This window comes from Paroedura picta, chromosome 3 (assembly GCF_049243985.1).
Source record: "Paroedura picta isolate Pp20150507F chromosome 3, Ppicta_v3.0, whole genome shotgun sequence".
Lineage (NCBI taxonomy): Eukaryota > Metazoa > Chordata > Lepidosauria > Squamata > Gekkonidae > Paroedura > Paroedura picta.
The window spans coordinates 6,941,188-6,958,413 of NC_135371.1; the positions used below are offsets into that span (position 1 = coordinate 6,941,188).

The 17,226-nt window shown below is 51.3% G+C and overlaps 1 protein-coding gene across 2 annotated transcripts; it reads left to right on the forward strand.

The window, feature by feature from the left end:
• Window positions 1–180: 180 nt before the first annotated feature.
• On the forward strand, window positions 181–13,058 carry LOC143834304 (E3 ubiquitin-protein ligase TRIM7-like). 2 transcript variants are annotated; one of them, XM_077331019.1, is made up of 7 exons: window positions 181–5,521; window positions 6,034–6,129; window positions 8,272–8,502; window positions 10,060–10,082; window positions 10,770–10,888; window positions 11,379–11,411; window positions 12,060–13,058. In XM_077331019.1, the coding sequence occupies exons 1-7, from the start codon at window positions 5,036–5,038 to the stop codon at window positions 12,575–12,577; spliced, it is 1,506 nt and encodes a 501-aa protein (XP_077187134.1). In that variant the 5' UTR covers window positions 181–5,035; the 3' UTR covers window positions 12,578–13,058. The 2 variants fall into 2 exon arrangements, with proteins under 2 accessions (XP_077187134.1, XP_077187133.1); XM_077331018.1 differs by having other exon boundaries at window positions 188–5,521; window positions 12,057–13,058.
• Window positions 13,059–17,226: the final 4,168 nt, after the last annotated feature.

Sequence of the window (17,226 nt, forward strand, 5' to 3'; positions counted from 1 at the left end):
CGCCCGCGCGCCGCGCCCGGCCGCGCCCGCGGATCGGGCCACACCTGCGGGCCGCGCCCGTGGATCGGGCCGAGAGGGCGCGGCCTGCACGGGCGCGGCCCGGCCCTGATTCCTTCTCCCCGCCCTCCCGCAGTAAGTAGCTTCCCGGGCCGCAGGCTTGCGGCCTGGGAAGTTTTTTACTGCGGGGGTGGGGGGGGCGGGGAGAGGGAGCCGCGGCCCGGCGCCATGGCCTTTGCGGCCCGGCGCCGGGCCGCGGCCCGCAGGTTGGGGACCACTGCCGTAAAGGCCTCTCCAGCCTCCTCGGCTTACTGCAGTTAAAAGGAATCAATTCCCCCTGCATTTCCCAACATTCCCCTTTTCTTCTGACATAAACACTCAACACCTTTCCCATCGTGAAGAACTGCAGGCTCCTTATAAAGGAGAGCTCTGAACAGACACACAGCCCCTTCCCCAGGGGGTCTCCTGCAGCCTCCGTTCCTCTCAAGCAGGGGAGGAAGACGAAGAAGGGTTGAAAAATATTCGGGAATATCCCTCCCTCCCTCCCTCCCTCCCTCCCTCCCTCCCTCCCTCCCTCCCTGAAAAGCATGGAAGATCCTGTCCCCTCATGGCTGCTGTGTTCAGAGCACTTGGGGCTCAGCTCTACCAATGTACAAAATTATGCCTACAATGAAATTATGTTATCTTGAAAAATGTGCTGCCTTGAATTTGGGATGGAGGGAGGGGAATTGCATAACAGCCAAACCCAGGGGGCCCTCATTGATGGACTTGAACCCTCCCCAGCAGTCTGTATGGAAAGACAGTTCAGGAGGGGGACTTGTGTAGCCCAAATGCTTCCACTGGATCATGCTTATTTATTTATCATTGTATTTCTATACCTCCAATCCCAGAAACTGGCTTGCAGCAGTTCACAAAACAAAAAACATTATCAATTTAAAATACTCCCAATAAAACAATCCTTATCCATTGTTGATCCTCTATATATTTATGAAACAGCCTAGGGGGTGGAACGTGTCCGGCTGTCCAAGTTGGAATAGGGCCAATCAGGGTGCAGCCAGCTTTGCCCTGATTGGCCCTGCAGTTGCCACCCTCCATCCCTGGACTCTAGCCTCTTTGCTCTTAGACGCCTCAGTGCCTGGAGCCAGCAGCAGGTAAGGGGAGAGGCCCTGGGCAAACAGTTGTGGAAGGCTTGCTAACAAGGGCCTTGTGGCCTGCTAGGCCGGGCTTGCTGATGAGGGCCTCCCAGCCTGCTAACTGCCTGCTAGGAAGCTCTGTTCGGGCCTGCTACTGCCCAGCCCCCACCCGCCCCACTTGATATGGCTGTGAGCTGCAGGTCAAAGACATCTAGGGGAAAGCGGCATATAAGAACCAACTCTTCTTCCTCTTCTTCTTAAGCTGCCTGGCCGGGGGCCCTTTCAAGGCCCGTTCTTAGGAATGGGCTTTGAAGCTAGTGTAAAGTATAAATGCAAATAGAAGATGGCGGTATACTAATAACTATAAAATTGCTCCCCATATTCTGGGTATCGATCTTAATATGTATATGTATGTACCAGCTGGGAGATGGAACAGGCCCCTAACAGAGTCTACCACCACAATAGGAGTCTGGGGAGGGGGGAGGACGCCAGGGTTCCCACCCAGGCTCAGCCAAACGCCTGGCAGAAGAGCTCTGTTTTCCAGGCCCTATGGAACTCAGAGAGTCCCGAGAGGGCCTGCAGCTCGTCCGGGAATTCATTCCACCAGGTAGGGGCCAGGTCCAAAAAGGCCCTGGCACTGGTCGAGGCCAGGCGCGCTTCCCAAGGTCCCGGGACCTTCAGCAGATTCATACCTGCAGAGCAGAGTGCTGCTGCATTTTGTACCGATTGCAATTTCTGGGTCAGGGACAAGGGTAGGCCCACGTAGAGCAAGTTACAGAAATCCAGCCTGGGAGTGACCTTTGCATAGATCACAATGGCCAGGTGTCTTGGGGACAAGTAGGGCGCTAGTAACTGAGCTTGGCACAGATGGAAGAATGTTTTCCGAGCTACTTTAGTGATCTGAGCCTCCATGGACAGGAGGGAGGCATCAAAATCACTCCCAGATTCCTGGATTGTGGTAAAGATGATAGTTGCACCCCATCCAGGCAGGGAAGATGCACTTCCTAACCTTCCCTCCCGCTGCCAGTGGCGGCGGGGGGGGGGGCAAAGTGTAGGATGTAGACTTTTCTCCTCTCCTTCCTACCCAGCTCTTGGAGTAGCTGTTCTTCCCCTTCCCAAACAGGCAGCCGGCATTCCACTACAAAGGGTGGAAGTCCCTCAGGCTTTTGTTAAAATCAGTATTGTGTAAATATTTATTTTTCTTGCAAATCCACAGTAGCGGGTTGCTCTGGGCTTGTAGAGAAATGCCTCCCTTGTGTCCCTGGAACTTCTCTCTGTTTTTTTTTGTTATGCACAATTGATACCCCCTTGACCCTTCGCAGAATCAGCCTCTCCATCAGATGGCTCTCCAGCCTCTGTTTAAAAATTCTCCAAAGGTGGAGAACCCGCCACCTCCCGAGGAAGCCTGTTCCACTGAGAAACCACTCTCGCTGTCAGGAACTTCTTCCGGATGTTTAGACGGAATTTCTTTTGAATTCATTTCATTCAATTGGTTCTGGTCCATCCCTCTGGGGCAAGAGAGACAACTCTGCTCCATCCTCTATAATATGACACCCTTTTAAATACTTGAAGATGGCTATCAAATCCCCTCTCAGTCGTCTCCTCTCCAGGCTAAACAGACCAAGCTCCCCCAACCTTTCTTCATACGTCTTGGTCTCCAAACCCCTCACCATCTTTGTTGCCCTCCTCTGGACACGCTCCAGTTTGTCTACATCCCTCTTCAATTGAGGTGCCCAAAACTGAACACAGGACTCCAAGTGAGACACCAACTGTCGCTGCCACTGAGCATCACTGCCAAGGGTTGCCACAGAGTGTGGAGAAATTCAAGGGTGATCTCCCCCCCCCTCCCCAGACATCGAGCATCAGCTCTGCCCGCATTCCCAACACCCATGAAAGTGTGGGAAAGAGGCTAGACATGGGGTCCTAGGCTATATTGCTGCCATCTCCTGCTGCCACCATGAGTGCATCTTTGACAGAGTTGCTGGCAAAGGATCTGAGACCATCTCAGAACTGATTATTAGAAGGGCGAGGGTACTACAGCCTTCTGTCTCCAAAGGCCCTAAGTAAACTTGCATTCACACTTGAATTAGCAGGAAATGGGATGTTTAAACCCAGGAGGGGAGGCTGGGCTTGTTTTGGATTGTATTAAATTGAGCATCCCAGAGCTGCCTCATCATTTTGGATGGGCAACCATCAATGATTAGATCTGTTTGTCACTTCCCCTCCCCTTGAAACAAAATATATTTTGTGGCACATAAGACCTCCTCGTTAGGTGACATGAGCATAAAAGCAGTGAGTGCAACTCTGTAATGAGCGTGTATCACAAGGCCCCTTTAAGGGAAGAAGCCATCTGACATTGATGCATCAATGTTAACATCCTAAACATTGCTTTAGGATGCTTCGGGCTGATCCTGCGTTGAGCAGGGGGGTTGGACTAGATGGCCTGTATGGCCCCTTCCAACTCTATGATTCTATGACTAGATGGCCTGTATGGCCCCTTCCAACTCTATGATTCTATGATACCTTGCTGAGTAGAGGGACCCAGTGGGAAATATGGGAAAGAGTATCTGCTTACAAGAGAGGGCCGGAATGTTATATCTCCTAGTAACAGGTGATCATGACATGAGCCTCTTGTGGCGCAGAGTGGTAAGGCAGCTGTCTGAAAGCTTTGCCCATTGAGGCTGGGAGTTCGATCCCAGCAGCCGGCTCAAGGTTGACTCAGCCTTCCATCCTTCCGAGGTCGGTGAAATGAGTACCCAGCTTGCTGCTGGGGGGTAAACGGTCATGACTGGGGAAGGCACTGGCAAACCACCCCGTATTGAGTCTGCCATGAAAACGCTAGAGGGCGTCACCCCAAGGGTCAGACATGACTCGGTGCTTGCACAGGGGATACCTTTACCTTTAACAGGTGATCATAATGTCTTGTTTGCATGAGACCTTGGCACCTCAGAAGCAGGAAGTGGCCCAGGCCTCCCTGGACCTGGAACTCATAAAGGGGAAAAAAACCTACCATAAAACATGCTTCAGTTTGTTGAGAGGGAACAGGTCAGTCTAGTTTCCTTCCTTATAGGCTATTTTCTCCATACAAGAAGTTTTCCCTGCAGGTCAGTTATCCTAATACAACAATTCCCCACAAAGTGAATTCAGTCCAGGGAAAAGTCTTCCTCGGTATATAAATATAATAAATAATAATTTTAAAAAAAACAGCCATTTTCTCCAGGGGAACTGTAGTCTAACTCCGGAAGATCCCCAGGCTCCACCTGGAGGCTGGCACCCACAGCTGGAGGGAGGGAGTCTGGCGAACAGAGAACAGGCAGGTCAGGGAGGGAGTTTCCACCTTTGCCAGGCTGGTTTTCTGTTTGCCTGGCGTTTTCTCTAGGGCAGGGGGCCCTTCAGGCACGTGACTCCCTTTTCGCCCTCTGTCCGGGGTGGGGCGCGCGTGTCCTGCGGTTGTGGGAACGGCTCAGAGTGACACGCGAAGCGCGGGCGTCATAAATCCCTAACTGCAGATCTTCGGATTCAGTTTCCTAACAAGCCACAGCAAATCGGGTCGGGCTAATCCGAATCCGGCTTGGAAAGGGGCGCTTGTCCGCCTCACTTCCCAGCCCCGCAAGCGCCTGGCGTCCCCCTGCCGCTCCTGCGCTCTGCTCCTCCCGGCACAGCCCGGGAGGGAAGCCTCCGGGGGCGACCCCTTGAGTCTCCCGCCCTGTTGGCAAAGCCCTGGGAGGGGTGGGGGGCGAGGGAAATGCCTCCCGCCCGTCGACGGCGCTTGCAAATGCGGGGCTTGTCCGTCCCCTCTTTCGCTTCCCGCCCCAGGGCGGCGCTCTTAGCGGGCTCTTGGATTGCGGCTCGACGGCCGGGCGGCCCTTCCCTCCCCCTGTGGCAGGAGCGGAGACGCCCCGTCGATGCTGGGAAAAGGGAAAGCGGGCCCGACTCCGCTCTCTCTTCTCCCCCTTCCGGAGGCGGCCATGGCGTCGGGGGGTCCCGTCGAGGAGCTCTGCGAGGCGGCCTCGTGCTCCGTCTGCCTGGAGTATTTTCAGGACCCGGTCATGATCCCCGAGTGCCGCCACAACTTCTGCCGCGCCTGCCTGGACCGCACCTGGGGGGATCTGGGGAAAGAGGCGTCCTGCCCCCTTTGCCGAGGAAGGGCGCAGCCGAGGAACCTGCTTCCGAACCAGCAGCTGGCCAACATGGTGGAAACGATCCAGAAGCTGCGCCCTTTGGAAGCGAAGGGGGCGGAAGGGCGAGGGCGCGTCTGCCAGGAGCACCGGGAGCCCCTGAAGCTCTTCTGCAGGGACGACAAAGCCCTTGTCTGCGTGGCCTGCGACAAATCCAAGGAGCACCGAGGTCACCAAACGCTTCTTCTCGGGGAGGCCTCCCAGGAGTACAAGGTAGGAAGTCTACGTGGTGGAAGGGCCCTGGACCCTCCCCTTCTCCCTGGCCTCTTAGCAGGGAAACGCCCTCCAGTGTCCTCCTTAGCCTTCGGGGCAGAACTGAGGTCTGGAACCCCCTCTTTGCCGCCTCCTTCCCTGCGTTGTGGCCCCCTTGAAGTTGCTTCCCCTCTCCTTGCCAATGTGGGGTGAGACTCGACTCACGTCTACGTTTTCGTGTGCCAGCAGACCTCTGGATCTCAGTTTCTGGATCCACCAGGTAAAAAAAAAAACCCACACACAAAAACACAGAGTGCTTGTTGGCATATGTTGTTAAATTTCATAATGTTCCATGTAAACCAGCCAGAGCTGTAAAGAATGGGCGGTATAAAAATCCAAATAAATAAATATCCCATCCCCAACATCTGCAATTTATATACTGCTGGACCCTTCGTGATAGTTTTGCTCATCTGTTTTATAGTAACAACCTTTTATAAAGAGCCCAATCTCCATTTTGGGTCTCTCCCCCCCAGGGCCTGTTCTGCTACCACCTGGTGGTTCTGAAGAAGGAGAAAAAAAAAATTGTGGCCTATAAAGGAGAATTCGAGAAGGAAAGCCGAGAAGTGCTTGTAAGTGTGCCTTTGGTTGGGGAATGAAGAGAGTCCAGAACTGGGACTGGAGGAAGCCGAGTCCACCTGAGAAGGGTCTGCCCAGGTGGGCTCCCCCTCCTCCCAGTTTGGAAGCCCTGTGTGTTAGCAGAGTACACAACACAGCGAGGTTTCACAGCCTGATTGAAGAGTACATGAGAGTTTATTTGGGAATTAACATACTGGTTAGTGGCGAGGAGAGACAGAGACAGAGATAGTTGCTAACTACATGTCTGATTGAGTTGGGGCTTCTGAGAAGAAGCAGGAAATGGCCCCAAAGAGTAGCAATCGGGATACAGACAAGGGATGACACTTAACAGGAGAGAAGGTCCTCACCCCACGACCCTATCTAAGAGTCTCCTTCTCTTCTTCTTTGTACACTAATTGCTTGTTCCAACAAACCTTTTCAAGGTCTAGTGTACAAAGTCCACAAGATTCATTTTCTTTTGTGGACTTTGAAACCTTTCTCTAGGGAGTGGCTTTATGCGGGCGTCTACAATCGTTTTATTTGTAAGACAGTAGCTCAACAAGCCCTTCTTCTTTCATCACATCAAAATCACAAGATGTCCTAGTCCCATTGTATACGGCACTGGTCAGACCACACCTGGAGTACTGTGTGCAGTTCTGGAGGCCTCACTTCAAGAAGGACGTAGATAAAATTGAAAGGGTACAGAGGAGAGCGACGAAGATGATCTGGGGCCAAGGGACCAAGCCCTATGAAGATAGGTTGAGGGACTTGGGAATGTTCAGCCTGGAGAAAAGGAGGTTGAGAGGGGACATGATAGCCCTCTTTAAGTATTTGAAAGGTTGTCACTTGGAGGAGGGCAGGATGCTGTTTCTGTTGGCTGCAGAGGAGAGGACACGCAGTAATGGGTTTAAATTTCAAGTACAACGATATAGGCTAGATATCAGGAAAAAAATTTCACAGTCAGAGTAGTTCAGCAGTGGAATAGGCTGCCTAAGGAGGTGGTGAGCTCCCCCTCCCTGGCAGTCTTCAAACAAAGGTTAGATGCACACTTTTCTTGGATGCTTTAGGATGCTTAGGGCTGATCCTGCATTGAGCAGGGTGTTGATGGCCTGTATGGCCCCTTCCAACTCTATGATTCTATAATTCTATGTTTCTTACAAGGTGATGCTTCACATCAATATGTTGAGTTCTTAAGTCTGTGTTAGTGCAAGTTTAATTGATTGTCTTCAAAGAGTTGCACTGGTTTGGGTTCCTCTACCCCAAAGTCTCAGGGGAAAGAGTAAACGAATCACTGCCAGGATAACCCTGGGAGGGGGGGGGGTCCGATGTACTGTTGAGGCACCGGCCTCAACCATAAACCTTGCGGAAGAGCTCCATTTTGCAGAAAAGCTGGTAAATCCTGCAGGGCCCACAGCTCTTCCGGGAGCTCATTCCACCAGGTAGGGGCCAGGACCGAAAAGGCCCTGGCCCTGGTTATTGATGTGTGTCTCACCACTGGTGTGAAGGTTTCATCATAGTCACCTCCATACTTCTTAGAGCAGGGGTAGTCAACCTGTGGTCCTCCAGATGTTCGTAGACTACAATACCCAGGAGCCCCAGCCAACATCTGGAGGACCACAGGTTGACTACCCCTGTCTTAGAATACTTCCCCTTCTGCACCATGTTTTTGAAGATCCACTAGCATCCTACTCTCCTATTCCTGGAGGCAGTTTGGAAGTATCCATGTTTGGTTCTTGATCAGAGATTCAGCATCACCTTCTGCATCTTTCCTCCATTTTTCTGCTGCTTTGGCAGACATCCTTTCTGTGTCTTCCCATGCGGAAGGCTAAGGTATAGCTCCTGCCTTTTCTTTGGTGGTCTTCCTTTGTTCGATCTGGTTGAATGTCTGACACTTGGCTCTGCAACCCGTTTTTGGTTCTTGAGCTTCTGCAGTTGTGTCTCCTGCATTGTTCACAGCGCTCAGAAACACCGTTTCTGGTTGCCATTCTTCATTTTTCCCTGTTGCTGTAGACACATCGATGTCTGCTTTCTTCACACTTCCTGGTCTGTCATGGACACCACTTTACAGGTCTTTGTTGAGAGTCTCCTGAAGTGCCTCTTCCCTGCAGAGACCAGACTGTCCTCTTGACCTTGGCCTGCTTTTCTTCCCATCTCAGTCACAAACCACAGGAGCGAAGCAAGAGACAGCAGCCAAATTCAGGCAACTGCACCGGTTTCTGGAGGCACAAGAGAAACTTCTTGCGGCCCAAATGGAAGAGCTGGAGAAGGAGATAGCCGCCAAAAGGGACCAGCACCTGGCCGAACTCTCTGAGGCCCTCTCTGCTCTGGAAAGCCTCATCCGGGAGGTGGAAGAGAAGTGCCAGCAGTCGCCCAGTGAACTCCTGCAGGTGAGGGGGGCGGCAGGAACAGGCAACGTACCCTGGGGTAGAAGGCTGCCCCTGACCCCTTCCTGTGCCTCCTTTGCTGGGGCTGGAAGCCAGAGGGCCCCATTAATGGTGGGCCCCTGGCCTTGTTTCCTTTCTGCCCTTGAGCCCCTCTGCAGTTGTGTGTCCAGCAACAGGATCTTCTCCTCAGTTGCTTTTCTAAAGCCAGCTGACTGTTCCATCAATACTTTTACATCTTAAATTTACTTTAAAACAGAATTACACTTTACCGAGTGCATTTTAGTGAAACGAACATATTGAGGCAGCCTTCAGGTATTTCAGGTATTCCCTAGAGGACGGCTGAGGCTGGTTCCCTGGGGTCCCGTCCAGTGTTCACGCCTTACAGGATTAGTATTGCGGGTTGGAAATGCTGAAGGCCTGGAGGGCCACCTGTACCCACAGCCAGGGAGCTGCTTCCAGATGATGGCAGGTCTGTTTGTGGGCTGAGCTCAAAGGTCCCAGTGTGTCCTGGGCCTCCTCCAGTGTCTCTCCCTCTTTTACGGCATTTTCAGGCTCTCCCTTCTGCATCTCCCGGCTTCTGCTGCTCTCCAGAGCCCTCCTTTGCTCAGGTGGAGAACCAAGAGGCCAAATGTGGGGAGGGAGGGGTGAGATGATGCTTCTGCTGCAGGAGGGGAAGGAGGGCAGCCTTTGCAAGTGACTCCCTCACTCACTGGAGGAGGTGGCACCATTTCGAAAAATTTAGTCCCTTAACAAAGACCTAGTGTAGACATCCTCAACTGTAGAGAAACCCGTGAAACACTCTTCAGCCTTTGAGAAACCCCAAAACTGAGACAATTATATAGAATATGGTTGGGGAGCATAGCTTGTGTATGTGTTCATTTAGACCCCTTCCCCTTCCCACCTCCTCCGGATTCAGCATTTGCCATTTGGGGGTGGGGGCAACATGACCAACAATGGCCATGTCACCTGATAAAAGGTAAACAATATATACAGAATTAGCTACCTCCCACTCATTTGGGAAAGCCTCCCAGGGCCGTCAAGAATCCCCAGGTTGAGAAAGAGGCGTTTTGACTCTTTTTTGTGTGTGTCCCGCTCAAGGACAGGAGTTGCTCCTTCTGGAAGGGGGAGAACTTCTTCGTGAGGGAACAAGATCAGCAGGCAAAATGAAGCCTTCTCAGAGGACACACAGACGACAGAGTTGATGATTCAGCGGTGTACAATATAGTCCCACCTTCACCCTCCTTTCGAAAATCTTGCATCCAGAACTCATTTCTGGTTGTGTCAAAAAGCTCCGCGTGAACCAGGATTTCCTCCCATGTGTTGGTCTCACACAAATGCTCAAATGCCTCAGGGATTCCTCCGTCTCCCATCTTTTTCTGCCGCTCCCTAACTGTTATACGAAGATCCATCCCTCATTCTCCGTCAGTGGGATCCCCGGGCCTGCTTAAGAGTCTAGACCGGGTTCTCTCTCTCTCTCCAGGGTCTGAGGGGTCTTCCCAGGGTGACCTGTGACAGAGGTTGAATTTCCACTTATCTCTTTTTCTCTGTTTCCCCTTTCAGGATGTCCGAAACACCTTGCAGAGGTTAGTGGATCTCTGCCTCGTTGCCCTCCTGCGACTGGGATGGCTCTGAGGAGCAGCCAGGGGAAGTGGCCGTTCGGGGTCAGGACCACAAGAGATGTGATGAAGATCGCAGGTCTCCAGCCCCTTGTTAATGGCAATCTGTGGAGGAACGCAGACCTGTGTGCAGAAATGGATGCCCCAAAACAGCACGTGGCTTTTTGTTGTGGGTCTGCCCCATTTCTATCCTGCCCTGTCTCTAAGGAGCTCAGGGGAGCCAACTTGATCCTCCCTTCCTCATGACAGCCCTGCTAGAGAAGTGAGGGGGCAAGAGGAAGGGAACCCCCAGGGTCACCCAGCCAGCTGGAGGGCAGAGCACTAAAGCAGGGCCTCTGTGGTCCTCATCCACCTGTCTTCCCTCTACAACCCCAGTAGATTTCTCCTCCTTTCTCCATACAGATGTAAGCAGAGGATATGAAAGGGAAGCTTGAATGGGAAGTCCTCCATCCTGTTCCTCTTGAGATCTGTTTTGCCTGGCTTGGGGGTGTCTCTGGAGCTATTGAAAGGGGACAGCCTCTCCCTGCAGAGGGCCTCCCCTCTTTCCCTGCTTTCAGCCTCCACATGTCTTTGGCCCTTCTGCTTAGTCCTGCCCCCATTTCTTTGCTCCCCTGGTCAGGAGAGATGGAGACCCAGCACCTTATTTCCCTCCAGGTATGAAGGATATGAGACCTTTGCAAAGCCTGAGACTTCTCCTCTTGCACTGAAGTGGAGGATCTGGGACTTCTGTGACATCAATCACTTGCTGGAGGGTGCCCTGAAGCAGCTGAAAGGTAATTTAGAAGAGCTGCTAGGGATTGAGACAGGTCATTAGGTGAGGCCAGGTGTGAATGTAGAACCACCAGTGGAGAAGGCTAGGGGTGAGGCAGATCCCCCATTGGCCCTCCATTGACAAATGGCAACTCCCTATTGGGAGCCTATGCCACGGAGGACCAATCAGGTGGTGGGATGTTTCATTGCCATACAAACATGCTTTTACCATGGGAACTGATTAAAGGTCTCTAGCGCTTTTCATTGCAAGGAAAGAGAGTCTTTATTCACAGCTTCCCCCTTATATCTCCACAAGGAGAAAGTCTGCAGATTTACATTTTAAATAGATGAAAGCTGAGAATTCAGAGGAACTCCTAGCACTAAAGTAGCACTAAAGTCGCTTCTCCTTTGTCCAACTAAAATGAAGATAAAAATACATTGTTAATGGATATTATTGTTGAGTCATTTGCGGTCTGTTCGTCTGCTTACTTTCAGTTCTGTTTGCTTCCTCAGAAACTCTCGATTCCGGACTTCCCCTGCAGAAAGGTAAATATATTATATTTATTATTATTATTATTTATTAGATTTAGCGCGCTAGTCCATCCATTATTTCTGATCTCTCTTGCCTGGAGTTGAGCTGCTAGAGAAAAATGCCCCCTCCAAAACACCCATTTTCCCCTGGGGAATTTGCAATTGAACTCCAGTTCCAGGAGATCTCCAGGCCACACCTGCACATTGGCAACCCCTGGATTAGGAGTGTTCCTAGAGGTTTGGCCCGTTCTCTTTCCCTCTTCCGACCAGCCACCCCATTGCCTCTGAGTCTTCCTGCCACCAGGTAAGCAAGGGGAAAGTGGTTGGCAGTGCTCTACGCCTACCAAGGTGATGTGGTGAGGGGGCAGAGGGGGGAGCCAGCTTACACCCCATTCTGGACCTCTGGTTTGGCCCTAGTCACAACACTGGGTTGGGGGTCTTTGCTGCTCTCCCCTCCTCCTCCTTCTGACTGGTGCCTGGAGATCAGTTGTTAATGAAGGGGAAAACAGAGGAAGCTGCACTGGGGAAATATCTGAATAACCCCCTAGGTCAGGGAGACCCACAGGGAAGGGGCTCAAGAGAGACCCTCACAAGAGGGTCAGGTCTGCGTTCTTCTCTCAGCTGAACCTGCTTCGCTTCTTTCTCCTCCTCTCCCCCCAGCAGCAAATGTGACCCTGGATCCTGACACCGTCCAACGCTACCCCGTCGTGTCTGAGGATCAGAAAAGCGTTGGAGCTGGAATAAAAACTCACTCTCTTCCCGACAATCCTGGCCAATTGGACCATTATGCTGTTGTCCTGGGCCGCGAGGGATTCACAGCAGGCCGCCATTTCTGGGAAGTCCTTGTGGGAAGTGAGGAGGACTGGATGGTGGGAGTGGCCAGGAAGTCTGTGACAATCAAGGGATGTTTCCCCCTTAGTCCTGAGGAAGGTGTCTGGTCTGTGGGGAAGTGGAAGGGCAGCCACAGGGCTTATGAAGATTACACGTATCTTTCCCTGAACCTGAGTGGGGAGCTGAAGAGGATCCGCGTTTGTCTGAACTACGATGGGGGTCGAGTGGCCTTTTTCGACGCTGACAGAGGAGACCTTCTCTACGAGTACTCTGGAGCCTCCTTCTCTGGGGAAACACTCCTGCCCTTCTTTTGGGTGAATGTCAACGGCCATCTCACAGTCTCTTCTTAAGACAATTTCTTCACACTGCGACATTCAATAAGAAAATATTACTTCTCAGCCCTCAATTTTTATTTTGTGACTGGTCCCGTAAAGGCCTCTCCAGTCTCCAGAGCTGACTGCAGTCAAAAGGAATGATTTCCCCCTCCATTTCCCAACATTTTCCTTTTTTCTTCCCTTCTGACATAAACACTCGACACCTTTCCCATTGTGAAGAACTGCAGGCTCCTTATAAAGGAGAGCTCTGAACAGACACACAGCCCCTTCCCCAGGGGGTCTCCTGCAGCCCCCTTTCCTCTCAAGCAGGGGAGGACGCGCTGCAGAAGAAGAAGGGTTGACAAATAGTATTTGGGAATCTTCCTCCCTCCCTGAAGAGCACGGAAGATCCTGCCCCCCCCCCCCCATGGCTGCTGTGTTCAGAGCACTTGGGGTTCAGCTCTACCAATGACTGTACTAAATTATGCTTATAATGAAATTATGTTACCTTTAAAAATGTGTTACCTTGAATTTGGGGTGGAGGGAGGGGAATTGCAAAACAGCCAGACAAACCCAGGGGTCCCTCATTGGTGGACTTGAACCCTCCCCAGCTGTCTATGGAAAGAAAATTCAGGAGGGGGGATCTGTGTAGCCAGGATGCTCCCGCTGGGTCATGCTTATTATTTATTTAATAATCATTGTATTTCTATACCTTCACTCCCAGAAACTGGCTCACAGAGGTTCCCAAAACAAAAAAAAAACATCAATTAAAAATACTCCCGATGAAACAATGTGAAGTATAAATACAAATACAAGATGGCAGTATAATAATAACTTTAAAATTGCTCCCCATATTCTGGGCATCGGTCTTAAGATTTGTATGTCTATATATGTGTACTGGCTGGGAGATGAAACAGGCCCCCAACAGAGTCTACCACCGCAATAGGAGCCTGGGGAGGGGGGAGGACCCCAGGGTTCCCACCCAGCCTCCACCAAACGCCTGGCAGAAGAGCTCTGTTTTGCAGGCCCTGTGGAACTCAGAGAGTCCCAAGAGGGCCTGCAGCTCGCCCAGGAGCTCATTCCACCAGGTAGGGGCCAGGACCAAAAAGGCCCTGGCACTGGTCGAGGCCAGGCGTGCTTCCCAAGGCCCCGGGACCTTCAGCAGATTCATACCTGCAGAGCAGAGTGCTGCTGCATTTTGTACCAATTGCAATTTCTGGGTCAGGGACAAGGGTAGGCCCACAGAGCGAGTTACAGAAATCCAGCCTGGAACTGACCATTGCATAGATCACAATGGCCAGGTGTCCTGGGGACAAGTAGGGCGCTAGTAACTGAGCTTGGCACAGATGGAAGAATGTTGTCCAAGCTACTTTAGTGATCTGAGCCTCCATGGGCAGGGAGGCATCAAAATCTCTCCCAAATTCCTGGATTATGGTACGGATGAGAGTTACACCCCATCCAAGCAGGGAAGACGTACTTCCTGTCCTTGCTCCTTCCTACCCAGCCAGAGGACCTCCGTCTTCAAGGGGTTGAGTTTCAGGCGACTCTTCCATTCAGCTACAGCTTCCAAAAAGCTGTCAAATGTATCTGAGGGGGGGGGAGTTTGGCTAGCCATCCATCAGGAGATAGAGCTGGGTGTCATCCGCATATTGGTGACAGCCCAGCCCATAACTCCAGACCAACTGGACAAGAGGAGGCATATAGATGCTAAATAAAGTGGGAGGGAGTACCGCCCCTTGTGGCATGCCACAGTGCAGTGCAAAGGGGTCTGACAACTCATCTCCCACTGCAACCCTCTGCAACCAGTTCTGGAGGAAGGAGGTTGCATTCAAGTGTATTCTCCTGAAATCCTTAAAACCCCTTCCCGTCCATGCATCTGTCTCACGCTCCTTTAGTTGTTTCAAGGAATGGAGGACTCTTAATTTGTCCTCACAAGGGCTCTGTGAGGGACGTCTGGCCAAGAGCTGGTGGGCGTCACAGCTGAGCAGGCATTTAAACTCAAGCCTTGCACTGTGACAAACTGGCTGTCAGGGTTTGCAGTCATACTCATGTGTGTTACAGAATCTGGAAAAATCAGCTGAGAACAAGCAGGGGGACCCCTCAGAGCCGCAGGTGGGGGGACTCCCACCATCTCTCTGCCTCCTCTGCAGTGCCTGGGAAGTCACAGCTCTTATCTCCCTCCCCTCCAGTGGTGGTGGGGGGGCAGGGTGTCTCATGTTGACCGGCTTGACTTTTCTCTTTCCCTTACTGCTCAGTTCTGGGGGTAACTGCTCTTCCCCCTACCAAACTGGCATCCCACTACAAAGGGTAGAAGTTCCTCAGACTTTGTTTAAATATATAGTTTTCCTGCAAATTTGCACTAGAGGGTTGATCTGGGCTTGTAGAGAAATGCCTCCCCTGGGTACCCGGCCCTGCTCTCTGGGGTTTTTTGATATGCACAGGAGCCAAGTAGAAAATGAAATCTTTGCCGCTCTCTTAATACAAACTGGAGGTCTCTCCTGCTGGCCCACCCCTCACTTGCTGCGCTCCCGATAGTTAACGGTAGTTTGAATTAATCTTCGTGGCTTCTGTGCATTTTTGTAGGCTACACACTGGGATGCAAAGGATACGCAATCCTTGACCCACAAACAGTCAAGATCTGTAATGTGGTGTACATTGCTGAGAACCCAAGAAGTATGAAGGAAGTAGAAAGAGTGAATCTACAGCGACTGAGAAAAACGAAGCATAGCAACCGGAAACGATGCTTCTAAGCACTGTCAACAATGCACAGGACACAACTGCAGAACTTCAAGAAAAGAGGATTGTAACTTATTTGTAACTAGTCTATCGAGTGGTCTTCGGTGCAGCCCCACATGGAATATGCGTCTGACGCAGGGCCTGCCACGGAGAAGAACTCGCATGTTATATGTATATATAATATATGGATAAATGGGAAGGGAGATGGAGAGTTGATTTATACCGCCATGTTTCTCACTCATATGTTGTAATTTTATGTCCTCTTTTTAATTTTAATCGGGTTTTATTGGGGGTTTTTAACCCTCCACAAGCCAGTTCCGGGAGTGACAGGTAGTACAAATCTAAATAATTCTAGAAGCTCCCCTGAGAGCCCACCCCTCACTTCATAGGGCAAGGGTAGTCAAACTGTGGCCCTCCAGATGTCCATGGACTACAATTCCCAGGAGCCCCTGCCAGCAAATGCTGGCAGGGGCTCCTGGGAATTGTAGTCCATGGACATCTGGAGGGCCGCAGTTTGACTACCCCTGTCATAGGGGGTGTCTTTCCCGCCAAAAGTCTTGTGAAGTGGGATTAGCATGCCCCTCAGTTCTCCTTCCTGTGGCCACCACTGAGAGAGGACTGTTCAGCACGCTGGAGAGAAATTTTACCTCAGATTCAGGAGAAGAGGCAATGATCTCAGAACTCTCATATTATCGGCCAATGTTGTAGGACAGGGCCTTGTTTAAAGAAATAAATTAATAAATATTGTTCAAAAGAAAGAATAAAGGGGGGGAATAGCCCCAAATGGAGAGCTGTGGGTCTCTCACTTCTGTTCTGACAGAAGACCTCCGCAATGCCTCAGCCTTGCTGCCAAACCACCCCAGATATCAAGGGAAGGAAGAGAGAGCCCAAGCGGCTGATTTATGGCCAGCAGCCACCTCGGGTGAGCTCAGTTCCAGATGTTTAAACTCAGGAGGGGAAGAAGAAGAAGAAGAGTTGGTTCTTATATGCCGCTTTTGCCTACCCGAAAGTGGCTCAAAGCGGCTTACAGTCGCCTTCCCTTTCCTCTCCCCACAACAGACACCCTGTGAGGTGGGTGAGGCTGAGAGAGCCCTGATATTACTGAAGAAGAGGAAGAGTTGGTTCTTATATGCCACTTTTCCCTACCCGAAGGAGGCTCAAAGCGGCTTACAGTCGCCTTCCCTTTCCTCTCCCCACAACAGACACCCTGTGAGGGAGGTGAGGCTGAGGAAGCCCTGATATTACTGAAGAAGAGGAAGAGTTGGTTCTTATATGCCGCTTTTCCCTACCCGAAGGAGGCTCAAAGCTGCTTACAGTCGTTTTCCCTTCCCTCTCCCCACAACAGACACGCTGTGTGGTGGGTGAGGCTGAGAGAGCCCTGATATTCCTGCTCGGTCAGAACAGTTTCATCAGTGCTGTAACTAGCCCAAGGTCGCCCAGCTGGATGCATGTGGGGGAGCGCAGAATCGAACCAGGCATGCCAGATTAGAAGTCCACACTCCTAACCACTACACCAAACTGGCTCTCTACCGGGTACCGATTGTTTTAAATTGAGCATCCCAGAGCATCCTCATCATTTTGGAGGGAGAACCAGCAATGATTAGATCCCTTTGTCACCTACCCCAGACCTTTTGAAATGGAGGAAAGGAAAATATATATTATGGAGCATAAGGCCACCTTGCTAGGTAACATGAGCATAAAAGCAGTGAATGCAACTCAGTAATGAGCGTGTATCACAGGCCACTTTAAGATAAGATGTCATCTGTCATTGATGCCTTGCTAAGTAGAGGGACTCAGTGGGAAATATGGGAAAGAGTACCTGCTTACAAGAGAGGGCCGGAATGTTATATCTCCTAGTAACAGGTGATCATAATGTCTGGTTTTCATTAGACCTTGGCACCTCAGAAGCAGGAAGTGGCCCAGGCCTCCGTGGACCTGGAACTCATTAA